At 38.6% G+C, this 15,852-nt stretch overlaps 1 protein-coding gene across 1 annotated transcript in view; it reads right to left on the bottom strand.

The window, feature by feature from the left end:
• Positions 1-574: 574 nt before the first annotated feature.
• Positions 575-15,852, bottom strand: part of LOC149144988 (ribose-phosphate pyrophosphokinase 1-like) — a 150,464-nt gene continuing 135,186 nt past the window's right edge. Inside the window, exons 8-10 of the mRNA XM_089453268.1 lie at positions 1,592-1,673; positions 1,352-1,511; positions 575-1,015 (exon numbers count right to left, since the gene is read on the bottom strand). Coding sequence (XP_089309394.1) covers positions 977-1,015; positions 1,352-1,511; positions 1,592-1,673 — 281 coding nt within the window. The 3' untranslated portion in view covers positions 575-976. The remainder of the gene's footprint in view (positions 1,016-1,351; positions 1,512-1,591; positions 1,674-15,852) is intronic.

Genomic DNA, 15,852 nt, shown 5'->3' with positions numbered 1-15,852 from the left:
TTTTATGAGGCAATCAACATAACCAAAGAAAAATCCTTTCACGGTCTATTTTTGAACCAGTTCTTACAGAACATCAGTTTCTGATTTCAGTCTTCAGAAATAGAATGTTTTCTGGCTATTTTCCTGTAGATGATAAATATTTGTTGTGATTAAATAACAAATTGCGAGTCTAGGAGGCTGATCATATATTGAATAAAAACCAGCATAAACAAGCACTTTCATTAGACATGCATGAAAACAATTCGGCAAAGAAAATCAATATCATCATACACAGCAATGTAAGTATTCAACTATGAATAAGCTTTTTACAATGGTTAATGTATTCAAATACGTAAAATGGCAGACTTAGATAAGTCAATAAAGGTATTATCATGTTCATTTTGCTACTGTCTGCCAAGACAGTCTCTCGCAAGATCAGATTAATTCGTTCTAGGACAATTCAACAATATACAAAGCAGAGACCAAGCAATTGACAGGAAAGATAACTTTCCAGCCCAATTGTCCAATCCAATATTTGCGAAAGCTGGTAAACATAGTATTCAGTTCAACATTGAAAACAGGTAACCAACAGACAAATATAAATCTAATGATGATTATCTTTCTTTGTTTAGACATTTGAACTAAGGCTGCACCTCAATACAATTCTAGTCGTCAGTAAAAATTATAGTACTTGTGTCAACTTCAGAAAACTTTAGGAATCCACCAGGAGGAAAACTTTGAACCACTGATGCATCCCTTCATTTACATTCTTCAATCGACATAGCCCAGAAGTAGTGATATCTCAGACTCCAGAGCTTTAAGAGACAATATGTATGGGCACTTATGCCCCGTCAACTCCAAAACCTAGAACATATGTTATAACAATCAGCCTATTCTCAATGAAAAAAATTACAAGTAGCTCATCTGAGGAGCATCCTTCCCGATGTGGAGATAGGGATCAAGAAAATCCCAAGTAAATTTCCACCACCCAATGACCTCACTCAATACCGAGGCCCGAATGAGGTTCAAAGCCACCCTGACAACAAGTACATGGAACAGTAGTTCTGCACTCAGTGACACTGTGCCACCCTAATCTAATTAAAAGAGCAACACCATACAAGTAATGAAGCCATAGATGAAAAATAGCTTAGCAAAAGAAACTCTAAAGCAAGTCATATTGGAACTACATGTTCTAGAGTGTAGATCCAAGACCAGGATAAATGAACAATCAAATGTCATCTCAAAATGAAATTCTGAACTTCATGAACCTACAAAATTTTACAGCATATGCTGGACTGGAATCGCATTTGCTTGTACAAATTTAGGAACACTAAATAATAGCACCATTACATCACTGGAAAATGCTACTCACAGAACAGTCATCGTGGACACGCCAAATAGTTTCACCGAGAAGGTTTGCAACAGACAAAATTGTCAATTGAGGAAAGTAGTTCTCCTCTTTAACCGGTACCGTGTTTGTAATAATAACCTCCTGGAAAAGACCTCCAGACAGCCTTTCAATTGCAGGAGGACTGCAAGTAAAGAATTTAAAATTTAAGTCCAATTCTGAAGAAAACCAGAAAACATAGACAGGAAAAGGATGCTGTAATACCTAAAAACAGCATGTGTGCAGCATGCATAGACTTCTCTGGCACCCTCTTCATGTAACAATGCAGCTCCATTTGTAATTGTCCCTAATACACAAGCCAGTAAATACAAAATAATAAGCAATTATCGATGTGTTCAAAGTGTCAAATAGCTAATTATATCGATTATTTTCTGTTCCATTCTGAAAACATGGTTTAACATTTAATTATTTTCTTCTCAACTAGTAATGTTTTTCAAATTAAAACCCAAAAAACCTACCATTCCTCAAGAACATGAATAAACTATAATATTACTAACATCTTCTATATTGTGACAAGATAAATCACTTCATTGGTTTTCAAGGGGAGAAATCAATTGCTTCTCTGTGGAAGATATATGGTATATACGTAAGCACAAAAAAGAACAGCACAGCAGCTCAACCAACACTACAACATTTCATGTGGAAAGTTGTCAAATCAGTATGTCTATTCTGTTCCTGTGTTATTACCAATGTTATAAAACTCCGACTCCGACTCCGACTCCGACTCGGCCAAGGGTCGACTCCGACTCCGACTCCGACTTGGTATCGACTCGGCCGGCTCGATCTCAATGACTTGGTCGTTGTAAAAAATACATTAAATATTTATTTTTTATAAAAACACATAATTTTAAAGATTTTCATTCATGTTTCCAAACACACAACATTAGAATATAGATAGAAGACAACATATGATCAAAGTAGGTCCATGAATATATCCATTATATCAAAATGGCACCCAGTGCACTGTCCAATACATACACGATGATGATATAGAGATCAAAACAAAAACACATAACCAAGGAGGCTATAAATGGCCTCTACAACAAAAGTCTGTGACCAATACTACTGGCTACTGCTAGAGTTGCCAACATCATCTGGCTCAGTGTTACTTGGGAGCGGGAGCGAAAGTGGGGAGCGAGAGCGAAAACGGGAGCAGGAGCAACATTTTCAGAAGCTCCTGGTTTGGGAGCGAATCCCAGAGGAGTTCGACAACAAATGTCACTAACATCAAGGTACATAGAGGGATTGGTGCTCTTGATTAAATACGAGTTCCATACCCTAATACATGACAAAATTCAATGGAAACATTGCAATCCTCCAATCCTGAAAAACTGATAAGTCTGCTAGATTTTGAATGAAATCTAAAATTCTACTTTCTCCATATGAAATCCAATGAGGCCGGAACCACTCTCAAACATCCTGAGTCATTTTCATGGTAATGTTAAAAATTTAAGTAAAAGGATAAAAATGAAGATTAAGGAGAATGTCACTTTTACTTCAAGAATTTAACATTACAATGAAATTTGAATAGCATATCAATACTAGGAGAGGGGAATGGACCCCAAATAGCATTTAACTAATTTACAAAACACCTTGGAGTTCCCAACACTCAGCTAACAGTTAAATTTTAAAAAAAAAATATGAAAAATCACATTTTTTTGGGGTTACAGGCCGCATTCATTGACTCAGCCGAGTTATTGCGGAACCGGCCGGGTTGACCGAGTCATGACTGACTCGGCCGAGCCATGCAATAACTCAGCCGAGTCAGTGATGACTCGGCCTCCCGTTCCGTTTTTTCTGCCTGGTCACAAAAAATCCCAACGACTCGGATCAACTCGGCCATTTCGGATTCAATTCGGCCGTTTTTTAAAACATACTTATTACCCTATTTAAAAGATATTTGAATTTGGACTTATATTCAGACAGTATTGAAGTTCATAACTTCAGGTGGAAGAATGGCAAATGAGAACTTGCATGAACTAGACAAGATCAGTACTATATAGCATAGAATTCGAAGTAAAGAAAAGCTGAAGAGAAACCACTAGATCCAAATGTTATAGATGCCCCTTGCAATCTAACTCTCAATTTCAATTGAACCCCATCTGTGCCAATACATGGATTAGTTATTCTAGAAAGAACTCAATATCATCAAGATCCATAAAGTACTTTAAGGTCTTGTTGTCGCCCAAGATGTACGCCTAAATGTGGGAAAAGCATTCAACCCCACAAGGTGTGTTGTTTTTCCACGGCAATGGAGATTCTAGGTTAGGGTCTTAGAATCACTGACACTACCAATCCAAATACCACAACAAACTACTTTGCACAGCAGAACAAATAGCAGTAAATCAATAGGTGAACAAAATAATAGTGTTGCGAACATCTCAATAACATCCCAATTTTATCTAGAAATCATGATTTTTTGGCCTAACCGATGTTTGCCGATTTTTACCGATATTTTCAAGAAAAAAAACGAATTTTTTGTTTTCTGAACCCTTGCCGATTTTATCCCGATGTCGATGTTCGCAACATTGCAAAATATACAACAATTTACAATTTTCAACTACCCAAATTTGTTATATTAACAAACCGTAATACAATGGTCTAGAGCTCCCTTCCAAGGATAATGACCCTCATACATCCACTGATACAAGAAACAAACTTGGGTTTGTCGTCACCAACTGTGATCACCAATCTACCCTGAACAAGATACACTGACTGTCTAGCTGATTAGTCAACACTCACAACTGCCATGGTCGTACCCTAAACCAATGGAAAAAGTCGCGATTAAATTGGCAAAGTCCGCTTTTTTGGACTAGCCAATTTAATCGGCCGATTTTTTGGTGATTTTTTCGCAATTGAAAAAGTCAAGATTAAATCGAAAAATTCGAGATTAAATTGGGAATTTTTCCAAAAAATCGTGAGCGAGGTAGTTTCTTTAACGACTTTTTAAATTTATTTTTTTTAAATCGGGATTTCATTGGAAAAGTCAAGATAAAATCGGGAGTTTTTCCAAAAAAATTGTGAGGTAGTTTTTTTAACAACTTTAAAAAAAAGTGCATAATTTTGTAATTTTTTTTAATTTTGCGAACTTTTTCAAAAACCTCCAGACTTTAATGACTTTTTCAATTTCTGGACCCTTGCCAAGTTAATCCTGACTTCGACCTTTTCCACATTGCCCTAAGCACACCTGCTCGGTCCTTTGGATCCCAATCTCCAACAACACAACTCTGCCTCTATCAATGATCCAAGTCCTTTAGGTCATTGAACACGGCTCCAATCTTCCCTCTAGCTGATCATTCATCCATCAATGACTCAACACCTCGGGTCTTCACATCTGCCCACTTGTTGCTCCTTTGTCCTTCAAGAAGTCAACACCTTTGGGACTTCTTGCCCACTAGTTGCTCCTTAGTCCTTCAAGGACACAACTCTTAGGGACTTTCTTCCCACTATTGCCTTCCTGTGCTGCCCAATGAAGACAAACTTAGGGCATGGAGGATTTCCTTTCTACTCACTGCAAATGACCTTTGACAATGAACTAGGGCTACAAACTACTCCCCTTGACTTCCTTCTTTAGTCCTTCAAAGATTAGTCCTGGAGCTCCAACCAATCTGCCTCTCTTAGCAATCCAAGTGTCCTTCCCTTGTTTCTCTCCAACAACCTTGAGATTACCCGACACAATCTGTCCAAACTGGAATATCCACTAGCAAAACATCATCAACAAAAGGAGACACACATACCTTATTTTTGCCTCTTTGTCCTTGGCAACTGTTCACTCTTCCTAAGGCAGCACTGCCTTCTAGGCCTCTAGGCCTCTCAGCCTCCACCAAAACAAATATTTGAACCCTACAATTTCCACAGAAGATCTACGACTTGCAACAGAAAGAATACGCACCTCAGAACTACCCAGATTTCCTCCCTACAGCCTCAGCCTCCTGCCTAGGAAACTCGACCCTCCAAACAGTCTAGAAAAGATGCCAAACTTGCTCCTTTTCACCTTTGTTGGAGTCCTCTCCTTCTGCGGCTATTTCATATATCAATCTTGATGTGTTTTGCACTTCAGATGATACCTTTTGAGCCTCAACGTTAACTTTATTTATATGCTTCTCCTTGGGCTTCAACGAACTTCTTGAGGTCACCCTCTAAGCCTAGTCGACTTGTCCTTTGTGCCACAAGCCCACTTGAAACACATAAAAATTAATATCTTTCTTTCTACATGTCCTTTCTTGGTGTTCTTTATAGCCCCTAGCTCCTTTTAGGGTCCTCTACAATCTCCAAGGGCTACATGTCCAAATTTATGCATGGATTCATACCCACAAGCTTGGGTGAAAAGCCCACACGCTTGGGTTCGTAGCCCACAAGTGCCCTTGTGATGCCAATTCCTCCACAACCCCCTAGCTTAGGGTCTGGAGTACCACGCGAGCTACAAATCTCAAAAAGGTGTAGTCTTCAAGGTGCAACGCTCAGAGAAGGGATTGTCACCTATTCCCAATTCTCTTTGTTTAAGCTCCCTCCTAGCTAAGTTATGGGGGGTAGTCCCTACATATGATTATCAAAGGAAAACTTGTTGAAGACAACAAGTTCTAGGAGATTAAGGGCAAGGCAATTACCATTCAATGAATATTAATGAGCAAATATTAATATGATAGATTTGATTAAATCAGCATGGCATCCAACAAGATAAAAGATGAGAGACCAATGCCTTTTAAATAATGCTCAAATAAAGTTACTATACTTGCAAAATGAGAAAATGATACTTCAAGTTACAACACAGGCAATGTTGCAAGACAAGTGTTAGTGGAAAGATATCACACGAGATTATATGCAATTTGTTGAGAAATCTAGGGCATCATATGGATTAGATTCTTTAGATAGATTTCTCTTAGACTTTGACATTTTCTTGTGATTGCACTTTTCCTCTGTTACACGGGAACTGCTCCCGCGAGATGGGAAACCCGTCCAATGGTTCCCGCGCTCCCGGGAGCTTTGGAACTATATGGGAACGTTCCCTTTTCAGCGGGAGCTGCAATAGGATCTTGGGAAAGTTCCGAGAGCTTTGAAGACTATTTTTTTTAGGAGTTCTGGCGTTTCCCGGGGTTGGGGAATACAAAGCTTGTAGAGAAATATGTTGAATTGCACACAAAACATGAGCCTATGTTGAAACCTTCACAGGAAGAAAGGCCAAAGACATCCTTAACACCGATATCCTTAATTGAGAAACTGGAGCAATATCTTGATGGGTTAAGGAAGCGTGTGGCACCTCGATGTAAGGGCGATATCTGGGATGTCATGTTGATGAGTATTTCTTTCGTTGTTTATGTATATATATCGCAGAAGATTGTGTGTGCATATTGTATGTGGCAATCAATGCTTAAACATTAGAGTTGCTTTACTTTTTCTCTTAAGAATAACTAGAGAAACATATGTAAAATTGTTCTTTTGTATTTTTAAGCCAAATTGTTTCAAAGACTGGTCATGTGTCAGAGAATTGATAATGAACTTGACATTTTAATATTTTATATATATAAAAGGGAGAGACACCTAGAGAATATATTTATATGTAAGAGAGATTATATATTTATTATTTATATATTTAAATTGATTCCAATATTTGAATATTTTGATTCAATATTAATTTTAATTATTATATAAATTATATAATTAAAAAAATTATTTTTTATTTTTTTATTATATAATATTACCGCTCCCGATTAGTCGTTCCCTGTAAATTTTGGGGAAACCTCTCATCGTTCCTGATACCCGTACCCAAGTTCCCAATGTTCACACGTTCCATAAACTCATGCAACATAGATCTTTTCTTGTTATTAATTCTTTCAATTTATTATGTTCATTTGATCAAGACAAATGCCAAATAATGAAGATCACAATAAGGGACACAAGATGTAGGCACTTAGCCAGGGCAAAACCCCTATCTAGGGGAAAACCCATTCCAACTCTTCCACTAGTATATTCAAATCAAATTGAGACAAACCAAGACCTTAGACCAGACCAAAAGACCTTCCTCCTCCACCAAGTCATCCCTCAAACTGTTCTTTCAAGCTTCAATGATCAACTACAACAATACTGCATCAAAGAAAGAATTTTGACCTTACTGCTTCAAAATTTCATCCTAGCTTCAGGTCTACAACTTTGGCCCTCCTGCAGCTTCAGATTCTTTGCATGTGTGAGGGAAAGTGAGAGAAAAATGAAGTTTTCTTCTTCGCTAGAGTTTCTCCTTTCTTCACTAGGATTTCTCTTCCTTTTTCAAGCCTTTTACACCCTTCCTTCTTGCCTTCGCTTCTCCTTATGATTGCAAATCGAACTTCTTGAATTGGATGCTCAAATAGGTCGAGTAGCACTTCAATTTATAGTGGTTGTAGCTCCCATAATGAGGTCTGCTTGATGTACTTGAGGCCAACTTGATGGAGGAGGCCTAGATGACTCATTTTACATCAAAATAAATTTATTTCTTGATAGATAGAGCCCAAGAAGGGTCTTTTACATGATGACATGGACAAGGACACTTGACATAAACCCTAGAAGCCTACAATGGAGGCTTTGACCTATTAATCATTGACCCAAGCATGAAACCCATGCTTTAATAAGTCAATTTATTTTAATAATAAATAAATAAAATCTTTCTTTTGACCAATACAATTATGAAGACCAACATTAGTTACATTCTTCAACACTCCCTCTTAACTAGGGAGGTATTCATAATTACATATATACAGAGTCACATGGAATATCTCAAAATGATATACTCTATGAAGAGTCATAGCACACGCAAAGCTACAGATTAGATACCTAACCAAGGCATCTAACCGAGTGTGACTAAGGTGTGTTCCAAGCTTTAGCCTCTATAGGTACCTTTAGGCTTCTACTCTAACATCAAACCAGGGATCTAGGTGTGTATCCAAGGTAAGCGTTGTAAGACCAATGCACCCTCCCTACTTCGGGATATAGACATCATCACAAGTCGGTCAGATGTCCTCCCAAGCATCTTGTTGCCCCAAGATGCTTCATCTCTCCTTATCAGTTAAACCACATATATCCACCAAACCAAGCATTCAAACATTCAACCCCAATTAGTAATAAACTTTCATTATACACATTTATCACAAACCTTCGGGGTTCTTAATTATTTTGATGTTGCTTAGATCATCATCATATCCAACACATCTACTTGGAAGCTTTAATTCTTCAACTTTTCAATAGCACCAAACACTTTGTTCCAAAAACATCCAAGTTTTGTTCACAACTTTATCAATCACGTATAAGCATCAGTATTGCTTCATCTATTCACTGATTTCAAACATTCTCATGGCCTTTTCATCAGGTCGTTCACCTCTCTTCAAGCTCCCTCTCAACTAGGGAGACATACACTTTGCTTTATCCAAATAATTAGAGGACAAGTTCAACAACTAACTCATTCTTCTAGTCACATAGGCTCTTCCTTTTTGCATCAACAATTCATCGGAGAATTTAGACCTTCCAAAACTCCATCATTCCTTCACATGGTAACATGGTCATGTCATCAAAGTTCTCATAGCTCCCTCTTACCATCATGCTTCACATCAACATCAAATTATCATCAAATATGAGGTAAGCATCTTCATCATCTTGAAGGCTATGTACATATAAACCTTAACAAGTACAACCAAACACAAATATATAAAAGCATGAAGTCAACTTTATCAATATGTGAGTCCATGGACACGTAAATTCATAAGAGAGGTCCAAAGGAAAACACAGAGAAATCATGTTACGCGTTACACCATAACAGCGTTCATTTTTCCAATCATTATGGACATACACAGGTTTTTTTTTTGGTTTAATGGAGATGTTGTGTCCCAATAGCAATCACTATCGCCATGATTCACCACATTTAACTGACGTTCACCCTCCTGAACCATCGAAATAGTTATCATAAGCCTTTCAGCCTAAAACACCCCGCGCAAGCCAAATATTTAATTACACAAAGAATATGAGAAAAAACAGTCAAAAAGACTGAAGGGCGGACTTTAGGAAATATTACACTCGCATCAAAACTGTATCGGATCCATAGTGAAATCGCAATCGGCGCTTTAGTGTGGCAAGGCTTCATAATATATGCGATATGTGATGGATGTGATGATAGATTAACTCATATTGCAATGTGCGGCGGGTCCGCGTGTATGTGTATCGTAATCGGGAGTTGCCCTTGGCGGAGGTCCGATGCGACATCACTAATCGCTATCGGCGATTGCAATGGACCGCTTGACACATTGTAGCTCCGCTCCCGAAGTGCCGATGCGATATACATCGGCAATCACAAGTCGCAAGGGTTCAAGGCTTGATGTTAATGCAGACCACTCTCTTATAGCGATGCGATATTATGTGCCGGACCACCGATTAGCGTTGTCGCCGATATACATATATATGCCGATATATATATAAACTTTTCCGCCAATAGTGTGTATGCCATATATATATGCTTTGGCCTCTGTTTGTCCTCTGATAGTGTTAAACGCCATATAACTATGTTTTTTGCCGCCGATGGGTAAATACATATATATACAAGTCTTTCTGCCTTCGATAGTGTGAATGCACGTATATATGTGTTTTTGTCGCCGATACATGAGGTTGTGGCATATATATGATATGTGCTCCCGATAGTTTATTCCTTTGGCATATATGGCCCCCGAATGTTGTTTAAATGCATGCATCTATATATATATATATATATATATATATATATCTGAGTTCTGCTCCTGATGGTGTATTCTGCCTGCATATACACTATAATCCTCCTGATGGCTCTGTTTGCTTCGTGCTTTGTTAGCTCCTCTGGTGGCTCTGTCTGCTCTGTGCTCTGTTAGCTTCTCTGGTGGCTCTGTCTGCTCCACTTGGCTCCGTCTGCTCCTCTTGGCTCTTCTTGGCTCCGTTTGCTCCTCTTGGCTCTGTTTGCTCCTCGAATTTTGCCATATTGACATCAATGACAATTTGTGTCCAACAATCTCGCCCTTTGTTATTGATGGCAATATTCTTCTGCTCTCCCCCTTTGACATCAATGGCAAAGGAATGCATACGGACTCCCCCTGTCAAACTGCTCCCCCTGTCCTGCTACATCTTTATGAATGAACTTGAGTGATGATAAAGAGATAACCCCCATCTTTTGGCGCAGATGTTCGAATGCTTCTCACGAAGAGGTTTTGTGAAAATATCAGCTATCTGCTCCTTAGTACTGATATATTGCAGGACGATGTTTTGTTCAGCGACTTGCTCACGGAGGAAATGATACTTGATTGGTATGTGTTTGGTCCTCGAGTGCATCACAGGATTTTTGCTGAGACTGATAGCACTTGTGTTGTCACAAGAGATGGTAATTAGTTGATTTGTACATATGTCGACATCTTTTAGAGCTTCCTTCATCCATAGTATTTGAGTACAACAGTCTGTTGCAGCAATATACTCGACTTCGGCTATGGATAATGATATGGATGACTGTTTTTTGCTGAGCCAGGATACTAAACAGTCTCCTAGGAAGAACGCATTTCCGCTAGTACTTTTCCGATCATCTATACTTCCAACTCAATCGACATCGGTGTATGCAGTTACAGTCAGTGTTGAGCTCTTTGGGTACCAAAGACCGAAATCAAGAGTTCCCTTCAGATATCTGAGAATTCTTTTTACAGCTAATAAATGGGATTGTTTGGGAGCAGATTGAGATCTTCCCACCATTCCTACTACTTGCATTATGTTTGGTCTTGTAGCTGTTAAGTATAGAAGGGCTCCAATTATTGACCTGTAATGAGTTGCATCTACTGGAGGGGAGTCATCATCTTTGCTCAATTTGCAGTTTGTGGTCATAGGTGTGCTCATGGGTGCACAGTCCTCCATTCCATATCTTTTGAGCATGTCTTTTAGATATTTGGTTTGAGATATACACAATCCTGCTCTGGTTTGAGATACTTGAAGTCCAAGGAAGTGAGACAACTCTCCTATCATTGACATCTCAAACTCTTTTGACATGTTTTGAGAAAATTCATGGCTCATTTCATCATTATTGCTGGCAAAAATCAGATCATCGACATAAACAAGAGTAACTAGTAACTTACCTTCATCTGTCTTTATGTATAGATTACTTCCAGCCACTCCCTTTTTGAAGCCTTGTTGTTGTAGATAGTGATCCAATCTTGCATACCAAGCTCTAAGAGCTTGTTTCAACCCATATAAAGCCCTTTTCAACTTACAGACTAAGTCCTTTCCTTCTGTTAGATCAAACCCTTCTGGCTGCTCCATGTCGACTTCTTCCTTGAGTTCCCCATTTAGAAATGCTGATTTCACGTCCATTTGATAGATTTTGAATCATTTTGAGCAAGCAAATGCCAAGAACATCCTGATAGCTTCCATACGGGCTACTGGTGCAAATGTCTCTTCAAAGTCAATTCCTTCAATTTGTGAATAGCCTTTGTAGACAAGCCTTGCCTTGTTTCTGATAACATGTCCTTCTTCATTCATTTTATTTTTGAACACCCATTTGGTTCCTATTATGTTTTTGTCCTTTGGATGAGGTACCAGCTCCCATGTCTCATTCTTCTCAATTTGGGACATTTCTTCTTCCATGGCTTTTACCCCATAAGGATCCTTACTTGCTTCTACAAATGTTTCTGGTTCTATCATAGATAGAAGAGCAATAACGTTTCTCTTTAGTGTAATGGTCATCCTTCTTCGGGTTTGCATCCCTTCATCTCTATTGCCAATAATTTGCTCTTCTCGATGATATTTCTGGATAAACTTCATCTTTGAACGGGTATGAGGTGGTTCTTTCTCCTCTTCTTCTTCTTCCTCATCTATTTCTTCTTCTTTAGGTTCTTCTTCTCCAATGAGAAGATCATCTTCATGTTATTCAATTTCTTTTTCTGGAAGGTCTTCATCAATCTTTACATCAATGCTTTCCACTATTTTCTTCAGTCGAAAATTGTAGCACTTGTAAGCCTTGCTCCGTGTAGAGTATCTAAGAAATATCCCTTCATCAACCCGAGAATCAAACTTTCCTGGTGAGCCATCATTGATTTTTATGAAGCACTTGCTTCCAAAGACCTTTAAGTACTTCACTGAAGCAGGTCTTCCTTTCCATAACTCATAAGGAGTTTTTTCACAGTTTGGTCTTAATTGAGTTCGATTCAATGTATAGATAGCTATCCCTACTGCTTCTCTCCAGAATTTTGGTTGCAAGTCTACTGCTAATAACATTGTTCTTGCCATTTCTTGGACTATTTGGTTTCTTCTTTCAACTACCCCATTTTGCTGAGGTGTTCTGGCAGCAGAGAATTCCCTTTTAATTCCATGAATATTACAAAACTCACTAAACTCGTTTGATGTGAATTCTCCCCCTCTGTCTGTTCTGAGGCACTTAATTTTTGAATCTTTTTCATTTTCTACAAGGGCTTTTAGATTCTTAAAACACTCAAAAGTTTCAGATTTATACTTTATAAAATATATCCACATCATTCTAGTATAGTCATCAACAAATAACACAAAGTACCTTTCTCCTTCGAGTGCCTGATTTCTAGTTGGTCCACACAAATTAGCATGGAAGATCTCTAAGGGCTTTGATGTAGAGAGCTCCTTTGTCTTGTCGTTGGTTCTGGTTTGCTTTCCATGTTGACATGGACCACATACTCCTTGATTTGGTTTGAACAACCTTGGGATGTCTCGTACAGCTCTAATCTTGCTGATATTGATCAGATTTTCGAAGCTTGTATGTCCAAGCCGCTTGTGCCACAGCCAACTTTCATCTGTCTGACTCAGGTAGCATTTATTTTCTTGAATCTTGTTCAGAATATAAATGTTGTATGGTGTTCTAACCCCTTTCACCACAAGTTCCCCTGAGGAAGAGTTCCTTATTTCACAGTCTTTGGTGCTGAAGACAACCTTTATGTGCTTGATCACAGATTTGGCTAACACTCAAGAGATTGTGTTTGAGCCCGTCTACTAGCAAAGCATCTTGAGCTTTTCCTTTTCCACTGATCAGAGTAACAGTTCCTTTTCCCACAATTTTGGTAGATCCACTTCCAAAGGACACATTCCCTTCCTTTTTGCTCAATGAAACAAACTTCCTTTTGTCTCCTGTCATGTGTCTAGAGCACTCACCATCCATAAACCAATGATTTCCATTATTTTGAGCATATAGAGCCAGGATGCATTTATCCATGTTGGAATTCTTACTACTCGTTTTTCTTCCTTTGAGTGGGCAGTTTTGTTCATAGTGTCTATTATTGTAGGAGAATGAGCAAATTAGATCAAATTTGGTCAAGGGATCAAATGAATTGAAGGTTTTGATTTGTCCCTGCCTTTTGGGGGCATATGAATTGATTATTCGGTCCTTTAGCTTTGGCGTTTCACTTCTGCGAGCCATGCAATGTCTGGCTTGATGACCGAAGTTTTTACAGTGAAAACAGTGTCCAAGAAAGATGGTTTTGTACTTGTTGAAGCAGCCACGGTTTGAGTCGATTTCCCTCCTAGGAATTACTCCTGCCTCATTCTTTGGATTTGAGATGGGCCCTTGGTGGAATACAGGTTTGTATTTGTTGTAGTATCCATGATTCAACTCCACATTCTTCTTTGGAGTAATTCTCTCTTCATTCTTTGGATCTGGGATGCGCTTTTGATAACATACTTTTTCTTCTTTTGGATTGCAGGAAAGTGCATCGGCATAGCTTTTCGCACTATTCTTAGTGCTTGAGGATTCTCCTTTAAAACCTATTCCAGACTTGTCATGTTGAGGTTTTTGACTTTTTAGAATAGTCTCAAGTATTTGAGAGCTTTTACAGCCCTTTTTAATTTGCTCCAACTCCTTTCTCAGAGACACTATTTTGGCTTCACGTTCTTCGCAAGTCTCTTCTTTTTCTTTTAGCTTTGCTTCCAAGAGATCTTCTCTCCTTCTTGTTTCCTCATTTTCCACTTTGAGAGAAATGATTTTATTCCGTAGTTTCTCATTTTCTTCAATGGCACTTATTAACAGTTCATCTACATTTCCTTCCAGCCCTGAGTCATCATCATTTGTGAATGCCATGAATAATGTTTCTTAGCTTTCATCATGGTCACTTTCCTCATTTGATTTCTTTTTGATGACCATAAACTCATCCTCATCGGACTCATCTTGCTTAGAGAAGAAGTTCTTTTTATTGAGCCCTTTCTTTTTGTGTGCCATTCTTTTAGAATTTCCTTTATCATCACTAATCATGTTTATGAGGACATTTTGCTGCATAATGACCTATTTTTCCACACTTAAAACAGATATGAGGGTACTTGCCTTTAAGCTTGGATCCTTTCATCAGCTTTCTTACAAATTGAGCCAATTCGGATTCCACATCGAACTCATCATTATAGTCTTCCTTTCTTCCCCTTCTTTGACTTTGAAGCCTTGAATGTTGTATCTTTGGAGCTTGGGCCACCTTTCCTCATCTCATAGGCAGTGAGGATTCCATGGAGTTCATCCATCTTGAGGGTATCTAGATCCTTTGCTTCTTCTATGGCGCTTATTTTGAAGTCAAATCTATCTGGAAGGGATCTTAATACCTCTTGAACAATGGTACTTTCTTCAATTTTTTCGTCCAATCCTTTATGGGAGTTGACCACTTCAGCTACTCGGAGGAGGTATGCTACAATATCTTCTTCATCTTCCATCCTCAGACTTTCAAATTGTCTACTGTGAGTTTGAAGCTTTGCCTTCTTGACTTTTGAGTCTCCATCGTATAAGCCAACTAGCTTATCCCACATTTCTTTGGCAGAGTTACAGTTCATGACTTTTGTAAACTCGGAATCAGTGATTCCACTAGCGATGGAGTTTAAGGCCTTTGCATTTCCAATGTAGGCTTTCCTCTTGTCTTGATATGTTGGAAGAGTGGTAGGTACTAGGCATATGGTACTCATTTTGAACAAAATTCCAGACTTCAGGTCCAAGGGACATTAAGTAGTGGGTCATTCTCTTTTTCCAGAAACCAAAGTTAGTGTCATCGAACAGAGGAGGTCTTTCTGATGCTTCGTGATTTCTCATCATGGTTGAGGATCCTTCTTCAAGCTGTTAGGCTAGTATGAAGAAGCCTGCTCTGATACCAATTGTTGGAAATACTGAGGGTGGGGGGGGGGGGGGGGGGTGAATCAGTATTTCTTTTTTTTGTTGTTCTTGTTGTTACCAAAAGCACATATATATATATATGGAACACAGAAATAGATAGCTGGAATTAATGCTTTTATTAACACAAAACAGTGTAATGAAATAAATACAATATAACTGGTTGCAATTAGTTGCCAAGCTCCAACTTGGACTTCAGTGAGGCTCCAACCTCCAGAGCACCAACTCTGTCTAGAAATAGTTATGCACTTAGGAGCACCAACTCCCAAGGATTTCAATCCTGTTCAGTTCTAAGGCCCCAACCTCTTGAGCTCCAACCCAAACCTGAAATAAATTGTTCTGCTGC

The sequence above is a fragment of the Pinus tabuliformis genome, chromosome X, assembly GCF_031772625.1.
Source record: "Pinus tabuliformis cultivar Carrire ecotype Pingquan chromosome X, CPIR1, whole genome shotgun sequence".
Classification (NCBI taxonomy): domain Eukaryota; kingdom Viridiplantae; phylum Streptophyta; class Pinopsida; order Pinales; family Pinaceae; genus Pinus; species Pinus tabuliformis.
The sequence above is the reverse complement of the archived record's forward strand: the minus strand, read 5'-3'. Positions and strand labels throughout refer to the sequence as shown.